Source organism: Nilaparvata lugens, chromosome 3, assembly GCF_014356525.2.
Source record: "Nilaparvata lugens isolate BPH chromosome 3, ASM1435652v1, whole genome shotgun sequence".
Classification (NCBI taxonomy): domain Eukaryota; kingdom Metazoa; phylum Arthropoda; class Insecta; order Hemiptera; family Delphacidae; genus Nilaparvata; species Nilaparvata lugens.
In genome coordinates, this window is record NC_052506.1 from 35,667,314 (window position 1) to 35,686,629 (window position 19,316).

A 19,316-nucleotide genomic window follows, 5' to 3' on the forward strand; every position below is an offset into this window, starting at 1 on the left:
TTGGTGGCCCAGTCTGATTACTTAAAGGCATTTTCAGCTGTAAACCAGTGGTAGCCTACATTGATTGGATGAACACACACATTACTCTCGATTATAAGTACAAATTTAGTCAAACTAGGAAGGTATTTTTTTTTTTTTTTTATAAAGATTATTTAAGAAGACTTGTGCCACGAACACACGCCGTACGCTTTCCATAAGCTGATGCTATAATTATCATACGATACATTATATTGAATTATTTGATAATATTATATTCATACAAATAAATAATATAATACACATATCATCAGCTGATGAATAGCGCACGTGGTGTGTAACCACGAATTGTATGTAACTCAAGTTAGTCTGTATACAGCTTGTGAGCAAGTTGAGTTTCATCAAAATGAACCATTAGAAATAATTGAATAACAAGTACTTGAACACTGATCTAGATTCAATAATAGAGTGAGAATACAAGTAACAGGTAAGGTGGAAAGTAATAGATGATTACTTTAGATGGTGATTATAGATGGTCCCTACCAGCTAAAACTGCCTTCAAGAAAGCAGACGGGGCCACTCCGGCTACCAATAAGGGTAATGAAGCGGATTCAGAGGACAATAGAGTGTGATAGTTGAGAGTTGCAGGATGAACCTTTTTGGAACAATAGCCCAGTGTACAGGTAGTGCGGCCCCGTCTCCTTTCTTTAACCCCAAAAGGGTTACGGGCGCCGAATTATCAAAAACTTTGGTTGAGCTCACTATTGTTCCAAGGGGGCTTGGGCGAATGGAATCCCCCCAGTAAAAGGGTAGCCAGGGCTTCTTCCTCCCTAGGATTGAGAGGCAGTGGGTGAGGGATCTAGTGAAATAATTTCGAGTTTATTTCATTATATGATTCTTAGTTGGTTTAGAATCAACTGTAGGCTAGCTCTAATAATATAGACTAAGTTTCAATTTATTAAACTCTTGTATTCTAGATGGTTATGTTTTTTGTGTATGCAGGTGTGTTCCTACATGACTATTATAGTCAACATCTTGAGCCAGCAACCTCTTAGAAAATATGAATTGGAGAATTTAATTCTTATTCAGAATAGTAAACATAACTGGTAATCCTTAGAACCTTACTACGTTGCCTTATAAGTTGGAAGTTATGAAATAGCCTATTTCTACTCTCGTCAACATTGACATTGATCAATTGTAAAATAACCTAATAAATGGAAGAAGACAAGAATATTTTTCTGTTTCCAATAATGGGTCAGATTTTTGTTATGGGCTTCAGCCCTAGGTGGTCTTATGGAGTCGACGCTAGTGAAAGGGGTTACCGGTACCAAATTGTTTATTACCTATGTCAATGAACGGACAATAAGTTATGCATGGCTTGGTAGAGAGGAAGTTACCAGTAACAACAGTTTCAATACCATTACAGAACATGCATTCACGCAGGGGTGCCCGGCCCCCCCAAGGGCAATGGCGCATGCCCCCCAATCCAAGTGTAATGCCCCCACCCCCCAAAATTACCCCAATTCCCAACCCTTTAGTTTTTAACATTAGTCAGTGTATGACAATAAAATTAACATCTTACATTCTAATCTTCCAAAGGACATTATTTACCTTTGTTCTTGTGAGGAATTCTTTCTGTTTTCATAATATTGTAAAAATATCATACCATCGTTTCTTATCTCTTTTGAAATAGAAATAAAGGAGGCTTTGCTTTTTAAATGTTAAGGTTACTTATAAAAAGTTGGATAATAATATCATTGATATTCTTTTATTGCAAAAGAATATTGCATAGCAATTTTGGTGAACATTCATACAAATTTGGAACGATATTATTCATACAATATATAATGTCGGCAAGTTTAGGTATTCTAAATCCTATACTATTAAACGAGCAATTTCTGTTCAGATGTTTATATGTTTGTATTTAACCGGATCTCGAAAACGGCTCTAACGATTCTCACGAAATTCAGAACATAGTAGGTTTATAATATAAGAATTCGATTGCACTAGTTCTCATCCCTGGGGAAACTCGCTGAAGGACATTAAAAGAATTTATGCATCCTTGGAAAAACAGCTGATAATTTCGTCGTCTGTTGATGATGGAAGTGAGTGAGCGAGTGCATGTGTGTGGGACTGAGACAAGATTATGACTCAGCTGTTGAACTTTTGTACCTAATTCAATGAGGTACTTAGTGGCAGTTGTACAAAAGCCGGTTAAATTTTAATCCTGATTAATTCCAGTAGAACCAATCAGATAAGCTATCTTTTTGAGATGGTCTTCTGTGATTTAGTTCACGTGAAATTAATCAGGTTTAAAATTTAACATATGCTTTTGTGAGAGAAATTTTTGCATTCCTCTGCGAATCAATCTCAATCCACTGTGATTAGATAGAACCATTCTGTATGAACTATGAATATTTATTATAATTTCTTCTTTCGTAGTAATTTTTATATGCTTTTGTAGGTACTCCAGAGCGGATCTCGGTGCCCCGATATTTATCAAAAATTGGAACAGGTTGTCATTTACTGATGTTATGTTGTTGGTAGTATTTACTTTCTAACATTACAGGAGTAAATAACACAAGTCGAACAAAATGTATCTTTAAATGCTTTGGTTTTTGGAATAAAGATATCATCTGAACAATTAAATTTTGTAAATTCTATCTATTAATACCAAATATCGGGGCACCGAGCTTTGCTCGTTATTTATTCATTGATAAACAGAACTCAATTCTTTGAAATGATTGGGGAAGGACCAACAGGCACAGCCCAAAACTGTTTCTTCCCCGAATTTTGATTTATACACTATAAAATTTATAGTTGGAATATTTAATATTCCAAAAAGTAGGTAATGTTTCATACACTTGAATTATAAATAAAACCAAATATTTGAAAACATAAAAGTTCTTATTTAGATTGTTTACATATACCAAATTGAATAACAAAATAACATCCACTAATCACTTGGAACTGTAAAATAATGATTAACTTTGAATATTATGATATATACCATCTCATGTCAACAAATCAGATTACTGTATTTTGATCGAGTCAATTAAAATTTCTAGATTTCTCGCGAGATACGATAAGCTAATTGATTACACAGCTGATCTCCCACACAGGCACACGCATCTTCTGTTATCGACAGACGACGAAATCATCATCTGTCCAAGGATGAATATTATCCTTTTCATGTCTTTCAGAGAGTTTTCTCAGGGATAAGACCTAGTGCAATCGAATTTTGATATCATAAACCTTCTATATTCCGAATTTCGTGAAAATCGTTAGAGCCGTTTCCGAGATCCGTTGAACATAAATAACCATATAACCAGATAGCCAGATAACGAGATATAAAAATAGAAAAATATAAACAGATATACAGAAATTGCTCGCTTAATTCAATAGGATAACAACTTATAGTCCAGTCAAATGGTCGTTTTTCAGGAAACAGCCCCGAAAGAATTTTTTTCGATGGTTCTATCTGTATTTTGGGGGCTAAATTCTAATCTGAAATTTGCTGACACGCCAGAGGGCGACGTCACCCCCAAAATTTTGGACTTTTTTCAAGTTTTTCATTTAATCTCGAGAACCTTGAATTTATCGAGAAAAAGCATTCTCTATATAATATTAAAGATAATAACCATTCCAATGAATGGTCGCGCAGGACTTCTTTTTGGATTTTTTATCTGAAGTGTTCCACAAGATACACAACTTTGAATGTGAGAGAAATTTGTGATATTTCCCCCATTTTCACAGTCTCACATATGCAACGTTGCGTATCTTGTGGAACACTTCAGATAAAAAATCCAAAAAGTAGTTGAGGCTGTGATGAATTTTCTCCTTTTTTCACTCCCATGAATTATACTTCTGTTTTCAATACCGTTCAAAAGTTACAGCCAATCGAATGATGATCTTTATTTTCTTATTTTTCTTGCGATTTTAGTGTTTAAAGAGTCTCTGAAATGAGTAAAATACATGATAGAAACTTGCGATTGGTCTTAAATGAGAGAAAATTTCATGCTCTATAAGCTGAGTTGCCTTCAATTGATCTTGCATTAGGCCTACTGTTTATATCGAAAAACTGTCAAGACTGAAAAATATCGCAAATTTCTTGATTTTTTGAAACAAACTTATCTTACTTCACGATTATATTTTTACAAAAATCATTCACCTCACATAAAAGAGGAGACTCTTTTCTTCAAATCAAGACCAAGTATCATTTTGAGTTACCGAGACACACTGTTTTGAATATAGAAATCGGTTATTTTTCTATGCATTGAAATATGGGCTTAAATACACTAAAGGAGGAATTTCCTATTTTTTAACAAATTCTAGCGAGATGATACATGATTTTCAACCGACTTGACGATCTGATATGAACGAGCTGTAGTACGAGGAGATGTGATCATTCAGTCAAAAGTTATATCCTTATGTGTGCCCACACTAGGAAATACTTAAATCTAACGAGTGATTCTCATAGAACTTAGCCCTCGTAAGGTGATTTCAGCCGAAATATGTTTCTTTTTTGTGAGGAAAGCCATGAAAAGGTATTATAATGAAAATTTGAATTTTGGCTGTAGGACATGATTTTTTATTATTGGGTGTATTCACCCTACCTCTACTAAATTCAAAAATAGGTACCTAAGGAATCCTGTTCAGAATTAATATTGTTGATTCACGTGATGTGTGGCTTTCTATCATCACTAGAAAAAGATCCTAGTTGTATAGGGTAGAGGTGGTAGGTTTGCATAATTTTGAAAACCCCTTAAAAAATACCCCTTTTTTGAAAACTCTTAGCTCCAGAATCAAAAATCGTAGAGTCCTGCGCGACCACTCAATTTATTGGAAATTTTATCATCTTTAATATTCTAGAGAATGCTTTTTCTCGAAAAGTTAAAGGTTCTCAAGATTAAAGATCAAATTTTGGGGTTTTTTGGGAGTTTTGGGGGTGAAGCCGCTCTCTGGCGTGTTAGCAAATTTCAGATTAGAATTCAGCGCCCCAAAATACATATAGAACCTTCGCGAAAAATTCTTTCGGACTGTTTCCTGAAAAACGACCATCTGACTGGACTATTATACAAAACAGAAAAAAAGTAATGAAGCATTACAATAATTACTTGATTACTGTGTGGTAAATAGGGTGTAAATTTGAAAGATTGAAATTGGCCTCATTTGATATTTTTCACAAATTTTTGACAAAAGAAGTTTTTTCTTCTGTCAAATTCACTAGAGTTTGCAATGTTGTTCATAATTGCATTCCCATTTCAGAGACATTAATATCATCATGAAACGCCTTCAAAATTGAAATAATTATTAGATTGTACATTAAAATTCAACTTATCATTGTGCTTTTAAGAAAATTAGGTTGCAACAGCAAGGAAACTAAAACACAGAACCATTAAAAATTAAAATTAAGCAAAGGAAATCAGAATAATAGTGGATGATGAAGTTATAATTTATTTTTGTCAAAGATTCACCTTCAAACTCATAGGCTTAAAATTACTAAAATTCCTGCATACAAGATACTATCAATTGTATATTTTATGCTTTATATTGAGTTACACTTTGCAAAATAGAACATTGTAAAGGTGGGAAAAAGTATTAAAATTAACTACATTAGGATATCTCTATTTAATACCTTGATTTTTTAGCCATGATTAAAAATGTTGACATAAAATATAAAAAAGCATGCCCCCCCAAAAATTTTGATGGCGCAAATTGCGCCATGCCCCCCCCCCCTTGTGGGCACCCCTGCATTCATGTGTATGACTCACCTTATATTATCACAGGTATAAAAAATTAGAGAGTTATTCCAATGCACCGTACTTCATACTTCTGATAAAAATGGAGTCCTATTGGATATATACACTAACTGAGAATATTATTACTCACTAACTATAATAACCAAGATAATTATTTTCTGACTGCATTACAATTCAAGTTGAGGCACTATAATGAGTTTGCTGCCCAGTTTGAGCGATGTTGCTGTTGATGTGGAGGGTGAACTACCCGACTCAAGTTAGCTGCAGGCACGTGAGCTTGAAATGTGAGGAGCAACTTGTAACTCAATTTGCCCCCAACTCCCAACTCGAGCTCTACTTCCTGTGTTCCACTTCCCTCTTTGCTCCTCCTCCTCAGAAAGCTTATTAGTCAGAAAATAGATACCGTTCAGTCGATATTTGCAAAGCTCTATGTATATTTTCTATTTTTGAAACAAAAACACGCCAGAGAGTGATGAATGGACTGATTATTCAAGATGTCCATTATTTCCTTGATTGATATAAATTTAAGCTTCTGATTCATTTCTTCCATAAGATCATTTTATTGAACTGTTCATATAATGCATTTTTTCATTTTTCTATTCTATTTCTATGAAGAAGAATTTGGTTTGAAGTGATAATTATTATCTATATTCTATATAATCTTATTTACAGTATTATTGGACGAGTTTGAGGCCTTTAGTAAACAATGTGATTGGGATTCAACAAAAGGCCTTATACTCGTACAGTACTGTGATGAGATGAATTGATTACGATATTTGTTGTTGGTCATGAAAAACATGAGACAGGATATTTTAATTCTTTAGTAATTTCTTCAAATTATGAATCTCAACTATCCAGGATTTCTATGATTTGATGTTATTTGCCATTCATTAAGTAGTTGAACATGTCTCAAGGTTGACAAAAAAATTACAAGAAATATGTGAGTGATAGTGTATTTGAAGATTGACATTCTGTTTTTACATAAATAATTATTGTACAATTTCCAACGTCATAAATAAATCCATAATTCCTTCCACAATTTTTATTTCTTATTCCAGATTTTATTCGGATCTTCTGAGAATGCGAACAAGTGGAGCTGGATTGTAAGAGTAGATCGGCCCAGGAATCGGTTCCACATCCTTGTACTGTACATTGGCAACATATCCTGAGCCTTCTGCTGGTGTAGGAACAGTCTCGGCATCTGACTGCTCTGTCTGAGCAACTTGAGATTTGGTGAAGTATATCTGTTGGTATCCAAAAACTTGGGGCTGGGCTTGGGGCTGGTATTGTTGCTGCTGGACACCACTGTATTTTCCATTGCTTCCTGCATTGCTTTGAGAGGCCTTGTACTGGCTGAGACTGCTCTGAGACTCAACGTGTGGTCGAGGACTCAGGTACTGACTCTGCTGTTGCTGTTTACTATTTGTTGATTGTGAGAAGCTGGCCTGTGGCTGGCTGAATTTGTCTCCACGAGGTGACTGCTGGAAACTGCTCTGACCAAACTGATTCTGCTGAGTCTGCGTCTGTTCAAAAGTATTCAAACCGAACTGATTTTGTTGGAAAGATGGTTTCTGGAAGCCAGCTTGTCCAGCAGTTTGGCCCTGTGAGAACTTTGCGGTTTGTCCTTGTTCACTTGGCTGTGGGAATGCACCTGGGAAAGCAAACTGCTGTACAGGTGCTAGTTCATAGTTGAGGCTCTTCTGGACCTCATAGCTGACAAGTCGTTCTTGGGGTTGCTGCTGGTACTGACCGCTGAAGCTGATGTCACTGTTAATGACTGCTTGCTGTTGCTGGTACTGTAGTGGACTTGTGAAACTTTGTGCTGCATCAGATTTGAGTGGAGCTGTTGTGAATTCCACTCTCTGAAGACGACCATCAGGCAAGAGCACATGATACACTCCACTGGTGACTCCCGGCTGCTGTTGAAGCTGTTCAGAGGCTGGGAATGCAGAGGCATTGACTGCTTCTTCGGCCTGTGATGAAGAAAAACTTTCATCTCAAATCAATCAAATAGGCAATGTATCTTAATTTCCCCTTAAAAGTCATACAATGGGGTGTGATAAAGTTCCCAATTCTTTGTCCATACATGAAGGGTTGGTGAAAATTATAGAAACAGCTCAATATTTCTTTCACAAGAATAATTTGACAGTAGAATCCATTGGGGATTGAATAAAAAAAACACTTTTCTGTAGCTTAAACATTTTGGTCCGCCATTTATAGGATCCGCCATTTTGAATTCAACTTTATTTCAATGAATGGGAAGGTACATTATATATGATATGGTACGGTACAGTAGCGGGCTATATCTACTAGTGATATTTTTCAAAATCTTTCGATTTGTGTACTATCAAGCTATCAAAATGAAAAAGTTTTCTCAGGAAAACATTTTTTTTCCGATCATTACTTTTTGAGATATGAGCGCCTAAAGTTTAAATTTTTGGGACAGAACATTTCAAGTTCGGTAAGAGATAAAACCATGAGATTTCAAGGATAGATTCTTCATGGTATTTTTGATCTAATATAACTAAATTTTCTCGAAAATTTTTGAGAAAGTCATTCAATTTACTAAAAATTACCGAAAATAACTTTCAGTTGAGTTGTTTTCGGCCATTTTTGGTAAATCGAAAACTTTCTCAAAAATTGATATTTTCAGGAAATTTTTGTTTCACTAGATTAACAGTACCATGAAAAATCTTTCCTCTGAATGTCATGGATTTATCTCTAACCGAATTTGAAATGTTCTGTCCCAAAAATTTAAACTTTAGGTGCACATATCTCAGAAAGTAATGATCGAAAAAAAATGTTTTCCCGAGAAAACTTTTCATCTTGATAGCTTGGATTCATACAAACCGAAAAACTTTGAAAAGTATCACCAGTAGAAAGTTTATTTTAAGCATGCAATTGATACAGAATTTCAAGAGAAAATGATTGATGAAAACCATAATATATCCATAATATCTCAAAACGTTTTAAAGTTACTCACATACAAAAATATGCCAAGAAATCATACAAAAATGAAATAGATGAGCAGGCTGAATTGAAAATCTAAACTATCAGATTCTTCTTTTCAAGTAAACAAATACTATACAGAGTGGGTGAAAAGTCCGAGAACGGCTTGATATCTCATACACAAAGATAATTTGACGGTGGGTGTGAGTGGGGATCCTACTCAAATTGAAAACACTACTTTATAATGTCTTTAATAATCTGGTCCGCCATATTGAATGCAACATCATTTTTTTAAATACAAATAAATTTTATTTCCATTAATATACAAATAAACAATCTTATCAATAAAATGTACATAATATTCAAAAATACAATATATGAAATTTACTACAAATATAAATAAATTGCATTTTTTCGAAAATTAACCTACTCAACTATGGGAAACCCATGTTCTAGAGCCCATTTTCAGATAAGAAGGTGTTCTACTGCGATACATGATTTTGATAGGGAATTTCAAGAAAAAATGAATGGCGGAAACCGCATATCGATATCTCAAACCGTTCCGGAAATATTCACATTATTAGTCAATACTATTCTAAGCAGAAAAGAGAGAAAAAAGTCTGAGAACGGCTTAGTATCTCATAGAAAGAAGTAATTCCAAGATGAGTGAGATTAGTGATGCTACTCGAATTGAAAATACTACTTTACAATGACTTTAAAAATCTGGTCCGCCATCTTGGATCCGCCATTTTGAATGCAACTTTGTTTTTTAAAATATAAAGGTGGTCATGATTTCGATACGGAATTATAAGAAAAAATGAATGGCGAAAACCGCACATCGATATCGCAAACCGTTCAGAAGATATTCACATAATCAATCAGTACCATGCAAATCTGAAATTAAATAAATGAGTGGTATTGATTAATAATGTGAATATCTTCTGAACGGTTTGCGATATCGATGTGCGGTTTTCACCATTCATTTTTTCTTAAAATTCCGTATCAAAATCATGTATCGCATGACCACCTTTATATTTAAAAAAAAGTTGCATTCTTAATGGCGGACCAGATTTTTAAAGTAATTGTAAAGTAGTTTTTTCAATTCGAGTAACATCACCAATCTCACTTATCTTGGAATTACTCCTTTTTATGAGATACTAAGCCGTTCTCAGACTTTTTTCTCTCTTTTCTGCTTAGAATAGTATTGATTAATAATAATGTGAATTTTTCCGAAACGGTTTGAGATATCGATATGCGGTTTCCGCCATTCATTTTTTCTTGAAATTCCCTATCGAAATCATATATCGCATGATCACCTTCCTATTTAAAAATATGAAGTTGCATTCAACCATTTCATCCTTTTTCCTTGATAGTTCTTCTTTGGCTGCTTCAACCACAACTGCCAAAAATAACATTTCTTTATCTGAGTTATCCATCACTATGAATTGCTTCTCCATAATGAGGAAGTAAATTTTTGTGCTATTGCTGGAGTAGTTATTGATAAGTTTAATCAGGATCAAAAAATAATTTATATTATTTTCTATAATAGTGAAGTGATTTATCGAAGTTAATGTCACGATGAATAAATAGATTGGAATGTGTTCAAAATTTTAAATTATGATTCTTTGAGACATTATGCTTACGGTTCTCGTACTCCAAACTGTTGGGGTAGGCCTACCATTGTCTAAGCTGTGAGGTATGTACCGGTACCACGTTTCTACTCCAAAGCTTATTGTATGAGAGAAAGTGCAGAAAAAAGAAAAAATGAATAATTTTGATAGAATCAGAAACTCCTCCCTATCCTTGAAAGAGATTTCACATTGACCATAAAGCCCCGTGCTGTAAACTTAGATTTGCATAGACTGGGTTGATATAAAGTTCAATATTACATTGACATAATTTGATTACTTTAAGTTCCCTATGAGCTTCATATTCCATAAGAGCAATGCTGCAATCTAAGATTTGCCCAAACTGTATTACAGATTTCATGAAGACTTGCCTGTGATGTTTGAGGAGGGTATTCGGTGGTGGAGATCTGTTCTGGTGGTCCATACTCGTTGGCGGGCGTCTCCCGTTGTCCTACGGGGACCAGCAGCACTCGAGCTGAGGTCTCCCATCTATTGGCATTGGTCAGGCTACATGCCAGGCAAGTGGCCAGGATAGCTAGGGTTGTGAACGTCATCTGCAAAACGAGACCATTCTGATGTGATTCTCAAGTACTTGAAAATATCCCTGAAAAGAGAGGGATCTATTATAAGGTATTTTAAGTACCTTAAATAAACTTATATTTTCCCTATCACAATTCTTCAATTTCAATTTCAATTTCAATTTATTTTCCTTTACACACATATATAAAATACAAGTAATATTAAATTACAACAAGAATAAATAACTAGCAAAATTAGTAGAAAAAAAACAAAAATGTCCGTACAAGATGCTAATTCAGAATTTGGTGTAAAGGGGTGGGATTGAAGCTCTTCCAACTATGGTTACCCATGTACTAGGAAGGCTTTCAATCCTTGAGAGGGAAAATAAAGGATTGGGAAAAAAGGTGAGGTGGGATGATAGGATAGTTAATTTAATAAAGAAAAATAAATAAAAAAGGTCCACACTAGATTGGTAAGTGAGCACACAAAAACACTAAGTTCCCCTTTTACTTTGTTTAATTTACAGGTAGAAAAAAAAGTTCGTTTTAATCCAAATACTAATATCATGTTTTATTTTTTTAGTCAACTCTGCGCAGCAGATATATTCTTCAGGAATTTTATTTATCAATTTAGTGCTTAAATATATAAGTTGTCTTCTGATGGTTTCAATGTTTGTATTGTACATAAGATACTTATTTGAGGAGGGTCTCAGATTGTACAGGTTATTGATTGTGTTATTTGTGCAAGGAAAATTAGCTTTATGTTTGATTATATATTTCGCTACATTTATTACGTACAACTGCCTAACTGTTAACACATTAAACTCTTTGAAAGTCAAGTCGGTTGGGTAAAGTCTGGGTTTATTTAAAATTGTTTTGATTATTGATTTTTGAATTATGAAAAGCTCTTCTAAGTGAGAATTATAACAGCCCCCCCCATACGGATATACCATACTGAATTATGGACTGGACCAGTGCAAAGTAAACCATTTTTAGATGTTTTGAGTTCAGAATTTTTTTGCTTCGTAGAATTTATAGGATAGATATCTCATTCTTCTGCAAATAAATTTTATGTGTATGTCCCAAATTTTCATCTATTTGGACACCTAGATATTTGGTACTTTTGACTCTTTTTATAGTAGGGCAGGTGCAGTTATTGTTGCAGTTTGAGTGGAGTTTCAGATTTAAATTCTCATCAGGTTTACCAGTTGTATTGAATGCGAAGGTGATGTAATTGGTTTTTTCAATGTTCAGGCTCAGGGTGTTTCTGTCCAACCAATTTTTTATGAGCAAACAGTTCTGTTCTGCAATTTCATGTACTCTAGTCCAAGATTCCCCATGGAAAATAGCTGCAGTGTCATCTGCGAATGATATAGTTGTGGCGTTTTTTAATTTCAGCTTTAATAAGTCATTGACATATAATATAAAGAGGATTGGTGATAGTACCGTTCCCTGAGGCAAACCGTAGGAGGTCATTTTGGAGACATCAGTAAGTCCGTCGATTGTTAAAGACTGGGTTCTATCTCTCAAGTAGCTCTTTATGAGTTCTAGAAATATTCCCCTAAAGCCATATCTTTCGAGTTTATTGTAAAGAAAACTATGTGGTATAGTATCAAAGGCTTTTTTAATATCCAGGAAAACTGCTATAGATTTGTAATTGGAATTCAAGTTTTGTGAAACAGTATTAGAAAATTCAATTAATGCATCTTCGGTACTTTTCGCAGTCTGGAATCCAAATTGATTCTTATCTATTATTTTATGCTTGTTCAAATACACAACTAATCTCTTCTTTATAATTTTCTCCATGATTTTTGCTAGATTACTAATAAGGCTGATTGGTCTGTAGTTACTTGGGTTCAAGGGATCTCCTTGCTTGAATAAAGGTTTTATCTTGGCGGTTTTGAAATTTTTAGGGAAGTAGCCTTGTTCAAAGCATTTGTTGAAAATCACGGAAAGCGGCTGTGAAATAGTGTGGCTTATATGTTTGAGTACTGTGTTATTGAGATTATCCAAGCCTGGGGTGCAGTTATTTTTCAGCTCTTTTATTGTCGCTTGAACTTCATTGAAGTTTGTCGGTCTCATAAAGAAGGAATTCGGAAGAGGAGTTTCAATTACATCGTTGTTGAAATTGAAATTTGGAGAGCTTGTGGGATCATTGTTTATAGTTTTAGCCTGTCTCTCCCCAACATTGGTGAAAAAGTCATTCAACCTCTTGGCATCAACTCCAATTTTACAACACTCTTTCTTCCCCTCCCCGATAGCCTCATTAATACACCTCCAAAGCTTTGAACTATTGGTGTTACATTGTTCTATTTTATCCCTATAATAGTTATCCTTCGCCTCACTTATGAGCCTATTCAATGTATTACGATAAACTCTGTATGTATTTATCGAATCAGCATCTGCAGGGCCTTTTCTTATTTTATCATGCATTTTATCCCGTATAATAATTGATCTTATTATTCCGTCCGTAATCCAAGGCTTTAAGGGACGCTTTCGGCGAGGAATATACTTCTCAGTTTTACTTGAATCCATAAAACCATTTATACGATCCACAAAATTGTCAACTAGGGTATCTATAGTATCATCATTTCCAAAAATAGTATTCCAATTTTCTTTTTCTGATTTTTCAGCAATCAGTTTGTAGTTGTATGCAATTTTAACGTTATTTGTAGGCCTGTTTCTATGTGAAGTGGTTTCAGGATTTTTCTCATTACCCAAGTGTAATAGTACAGAATAATGATCAGTTATTGTTGTTTTGAAAATATTTCCAAAAATATAGTTGAATTTGCTGTTATTTTTGAAAAATATGTGATCTATGCACGATTCAGTTGTGGTCGAGACTCTAGTACTCCCATTTATATAAGACTTATAACCTCTGCTCAGTAAAATATGCAGGTATTCCTGAACCTGTGTGCTAGTTGATTGAATATTAATATTTATATCACCAACCATGCAAACAGTTATTGAATTTGGTATATTATCGAGGAAGTTATTTAGACTGCTGATAAAATTCTCAGTGTTTTGATTTCTAGGTGATCTATAAATTCCTATAATTCTAAAAATTTTTTCATCCGACATTTTCAATTCCAAGCACAAAGAGTTGGCATCAACTATGTTACAGGCAATCTCACAGACATCAATATTATCTCTAACATAAATGCACAGACCGTCGCATTTGTTCATCTTTGAGCATTTATTTACTTCGGTGAAACCTGAGATCTTGTAAGTGAATGGCATGTTCTCGGTATGCCAAGTTTCGGTTAGAACAATTACATGTATATCAGTTTTTAAGCTGTTTATACAACAAATGAGCTGGTTAAAATTTGCATGGAGGCTACGGATATTAGTTGAAAAAATATTTAAAAATTCAACATTTTTTCCATTTATGGAAGGAACAAAATTAATGTAGTCATCGATTTCTGGAGTGAAGTTATCAGTTTCCAGTGATGTAAGGATTTCATCGATATCAGCCATGATCAATTTTGTTAGTATTAGCTTCTCCTTTCAACAACCTTTCTCGATTCCATGACAAAAGCTCTTCTACTGTCCTGTCCTTCACTCTATCAATTATGTCCTGAACTGCATCATTGTAGCCTGTTGTTAGATACCTGAAACTTTTTGTATGCCTGGATATTGCAACAATAGCATGCGGCACACTGTTATAAATTGTATTGTCTCTTGTGTCAATTCTCACTAATACTACATCCTTTGATGTGAGCCCCTGTGCTTCGTGAATTGTGTTAATTCTTTGAGACTTATATTTTTTCATTGAATCACTTAGAATTTGTTTCTCTTTTTGCGTAAATGTCAGTATCAGAGTATCTTCCTTTAGCTGATGAGTTTCGCCGTTTTTGAAAGTTGGAAGTATAGATTTTATTTGGGGGTTTTTTGTGCTGATTTCGTGGTAGAATAATTGAAGGGCAAAACAGACATCTACAGGACACCGCTTAGTCATTGTTATATATTCCTCAGGCTCACAGAAATCTGAAATTTTGTTCCACTTGGTAACTACTGGAGATCTTTCTATGTAAGGTATCTGGTTGGAGTCACCTACTACTATAATTTCCGTTGCTCCACTCAATTCTGCAATAAATCCGATGTATCCCGCATGCATAATTAGTCCCTCATCAATGTAAACTTTTTCATATTTTTTGCCCGAATTATTAATTATGTAGGATGCTACTGTCCTATAATCTAATTTAAGCTGGATAGATAAGTTCTCTTTTGTGTAACGTCTTGAGACTGATTCTCTTATATCTTTAATGCTTGCTCTAGTTTGAGTTAATACTAGATCTCTTCCTGGCGTGTGTTCTCTTATGATATATGTAGATTTTCCACAGCCAGGTACTCCTTCTATCCAACTGACTTGTGGGAATAGAGGCTTGTTAATGTGTATTTTATTTATTTTAGTTATTAGCTCGCCATCCAGCATAAGTTCTGTATCTTTAGTGATTAATATGTATTTTTCAGTGGTTTTGAAATTATTTTCGGCTTCTAGGAATTCAACATATTTGCCTCCTTCTTCTAGACTATACCCCATTCTGTAAAAAGTGTTTGTTTTGAATAAAAATTTCTTCATATCATTATCAAATATGTTCATATTTTTTCTCTTCACAGCATCAATTGTTTTGTTCGTTACGTCTTTGTATATACTATTGAGAACTTCTTTATATATTTTAGCATTTTCAGCATCCGCCTTTTCAAGGAGATTACGCAGGTCTATCATTGTATTAATATATCTTTCGTACTTTGACATACCCTCAAATAAACCAGCAGGATACTCAGTATCGCTGTTATTAAATTGACTGGGTATTTCCAAGTAATCAATATTTCTAATCCCTTGATTATAAAATACAAAGCGAAGGGCTTCATTTTCAAGGACAGAACTCAGCATACTTATTGACGGTATATTATCTTGAATTGAATAGTTAAAAATATCAATTCCTATTACTAAAGGGTAATTATCCAAACTCCACCTGTTAAGTAGAGCAAGCATATTATTAAATCTTAGTTGAGCTTGTTTGCTTGTTTCTACAATGAATACAGGACAGTGAGATTCTACAGAAAAGGCCTTAACATATTTTACCTCAGTGTTAGGAAGTTGTAACCATTCGTTAAAATCAATTTTGGAGCATTGTAAGAATTTTGAAAGCCCCTTAGATAACATCATGCTGTCTCCTTCTTTACATGCAAACGAGATAACTAAATCTACATATTCACCATAATTATAAACAAGATTGATTCTACTTTTTGGGGTTTTAACAGTCATGTTGAACATTTTAAATGTATCTAGTGTTTCACATATATTCTTATTGGTAATATTATTTTGTGTAACAATAGAAACTTTCTGTTTACTGAAGTGTTGCAAGGTACCACTTCTTATTCACCTTATTGTAGATATAAAGTAGAGCGTGCACTAGGTCGGTGGAGCGGCGCGGCGCGGAAAATTTTCGACCTAGAATTAAATACATGTGATCAAGTGTATCTCTGTGCATTAGGCCGGGAGCGTGGCGCGGCGCGGTGCGACTCTGACCTCGGAAAGTCTCTGGACTTTTCGGGTTCGGAACCGCGCCGCGCTTCTAGTGCATGGAGGGTAGGTCGGATTTTTCCGCGCTCGGGTAACTTAGTGAGGGCTCGGCTGTTTCCGACCTCTGCTCAAGTGAAAAGCCTGCTGTTCTGTCGTCTTCCAGTTCACATTCTAATCAATTATCTATGATCAAGGTAAGTTAATGGGATGTACCCACATTTACTCCCTTTTCCTTGATAGTTCTTCTTTGGCTGCTTCAACCACAACTGCCAAAAATAACATTTCTTCATCTGAGTTATCCATCACTCACGTCTTGCCACTTTATCACAACCTCAAATTAGAACTGTCCTCAATTAGAACTGTACCTTCAAAAACTATGTCTTACCTCAAATCGCAATTGACAAGTCTACGTCACAAAACTAACTAGTCCAAAACGGCGCCGCGCTCTCAGTGCACGGACCTTCCATTTTCCGCTCTCCTACGCGCCGCGCTGCGCCGCTCCACCAACCTAGTGCACGCTCACCTTAAGTGAGATTGATCAGCTCAATATTATCTTCAGCTATCAAATGCATGTATGCATGTTAACCTTTTTGTATATATTTCAAAGATAAATAAAACTTGAATAATTTATTCAACTGAGACTATCATTTAGGCCCAGATTAAACCTACAAATTATTCTGCTCTTTTAAGTTCATAAGATCAAGTTCAATGAAAATCATTCATTTCAATATGTGCTAGTGGGGAGGCGTGCATGAGAAAGGACACCTCAAGGATCAAAAATTCAAACACACATATCTTTTGGTACAATGATCGGATCTCCTTGTACAATAGCTCTTTTACTCTTCTCGACTCTTCAAAGCGATTCAAAATCATGCATCATATAAGTGAAATTTGGTCGAAAAATGAGAAATTCATTGTTGAGTGTACTTTAAGCCATATATTTCATACATTAAAAATAACCAATTTCTCTATTCAAAGCTGTGAATCTCGGTAACCCACTATTATAGAAAAATGTACTTAATCTCGAATTGTAGAATAGAATCTTCTCTCACATTTGCTGTGAACGATTCATGGAAAAATATGTTTGCAAAGTATAATTCGATCGTTGGAAAAAATGAAGATACTTTCCTCATCCTCACGGTCTCGGCAAGCTCTATGATAGGGAAAAGTGCTTCAAGATAGATTTTAGGCAACTGAGCTCGTAGAGGATGAATTCATCTACAATTTGGAATTAATCGTGATTGATTCTCTACACAGAAAAACAAATTGGATAATTCTTTGTCACTTACCTTCATGTTGCTGTCAGTGATGGGTAACTGATGTCAATCTATCGTTTGTCATCGGCTTATATACTATTTCAAATTGTATTTTGTGAATGAAAACATCGTAGGCCTAGTATGCCCCTGTGTGTTGTGTACGTGCCCCTGCTTTACAAGCTTCATTTGCTGTCGGTACGTGCCAATAACATTGACCCGAAAAAGTTGCTCATTGTTAGAACATTGGGCCGAACGCAACGCATCGTCCATAAAGTTTGGATTTGCAAGAGGCTTCTGGCAAGGACGTTGTTTTTTGGCAGTTTCAGGTTAAACATAAACAATTAAAATTATAAGATTCCATTTCATGTGATTTCTAATAAATTATGTCGACTATAGCATTAGATTATATCCTCTAAGGTTATAGAATGTATAGAATGTTGATGAGACAGTGGAATATAATAGAAATACCTGATAAAATAAACATAATTTGAATCTATTAATTTAATTACAATGATAAATTTTGAAAAATAAAAATCTGGGTTACCTGAGAGGAAAACTTGTACCCATGTTACAAATATTCAGACGTCCAAAAACTTGAAAAAAAAGCAAAGAGTAAATGATAATTCAATTATTGTTGAGGATTAACAGATGAGAAAAGGAGGAAGATGAATTAAAGGTGAGATGAAGAGGAGGATAAAGCCAAGAAAATGAGAAAAAGATGAAAAGAGAGATGGCTAACAAAGCCCAACAAATTTTGCGTGATGAACATAAATCATTGCATCATTGGAAAAGGCATTTTTTTAATTTCACTGAATAAAATTCCTATTAATTGAATTATTCTCCACCCGTGAACCCGTTGGAGTGTCAAATGTCTCTTATTTGTATATTTAATGTGATGGTTGAAACTCAATTGATTATTTCATGCGATGAATAAAGGATATTGATCAATTCATGCGGTGAATGAACAGTATTCATTTGCAACATTTAGATTCATTAAGATATGTGTAGTCTAACAAGAAAAGACCAATTCTTCGAGAGATAAATTTTATCCGTGTTATATTGTTACTCGTTACCTAGAAGAATAAACATCCAACCAATTTGTATAATTCAATTACAATGATAAATTTTGAAAAATAAAAATCTGGGTTACCTGAGAGGAAAACTTGTACCCATGTTACAAATATTCAGACGTCCAAAAACTTAAAAAAAAAGCAAAGAGTAAATGATAATTCAATTATTGTTGAGGATTAACAGATGAGAAAAGGAGGAAGATGAATTAAAGGTGAGAATAAAGGATATTGATCAATTCATGCGGTGAATGAACAGTATTCATTTGCAACATTTAGATTCATTGAGATATTTGTAGTCTAACAAGAAAAGACCAATTCTTCGAGAGATAAATTTTATCCGTGTTATATTGTTACTCGTTACCTAGAAGAATAAACATCCAACCAATTTGTAAAATATTTGAACGAATTCTACTACAAGTCACGAATTAGCCAAGAAGCCACGTCGTTTACTTTTGAGGTAATCACAATATAGCTCTTGTATTTTCTTTTCATATTATTTTTTGTAAACTCAATAAATTTACATTACATTGTTGTGTAGAATCTGGGTATTTATTTTGGCTATCGATATGTAACTTTTGAAGTAGGGCCTAACTATATTGAAAATTTGACAGTGAACACTCATTCTTT

The 19,316-nt window shown here is 34.4% G+C and overlaps 2 protein-coding genes across 4 annotated transcripts in view; both read right to left on the reverse strand.

Annotated features, from left to right (window-relative positions):
* Nucleotides 1-6,061, reverse strand: part of LOC111047747 — a 29,062-nt gene extending 23,001 nt beyond the window's left edge. Inside the window, exon 1 of one of the 2 annotated variants that reach the window (XM_022333578.2) lies at nucleotides 5,751-6,061. The gene's annotated coding sequence lies outside the window, so the exon portion shown is untranslated. The remainder of the gene's footprint in view (nucleotides 1-5,750) is intronic. The other variant, XM_039423640.1, reaches the window with a different exon arrangement.
* A 614-nt stretch (nucleotides 6,062-6,675) lies between these two features.
* On the reverse strand, nucleotides 6,676-17,773 carry LOC111044774. 2 transcript variants are annotated; one of them, XM_022329994.2, is made up of 3 exons: nucleotides 17,653-17,773; nucleotides 10,687-10,869; nucleotides 6,676-7,711 (listed from the first exon to the last, which is right to left on the reverse strand). In XM_022329994.2, exons 1-3 carry the CDS (start codon nucleotides 17,656-17,658, stop codon nucleotides 6,800-6,802), a joined length of 1,101 nt encoding a protein of 366 aa, XP_022185686.2. In that variant the 5' UTR covers nucleotides 17,659-17,773; the 3' UTR covers nucleotides 6,676-6,799. The 2 variants fall into 2 exon arrangements, with proteins under 2 accessions (XP_022185686.2, XP_039279575.1); XM_039423641.1 differs by lacking the exon at nucleotides 17,653-17,773 and adding an exon at nucleotides 16,749-16,877.
* Nucleotides 17,774-19,316: the final 1,543 nt, after the last annotated feature.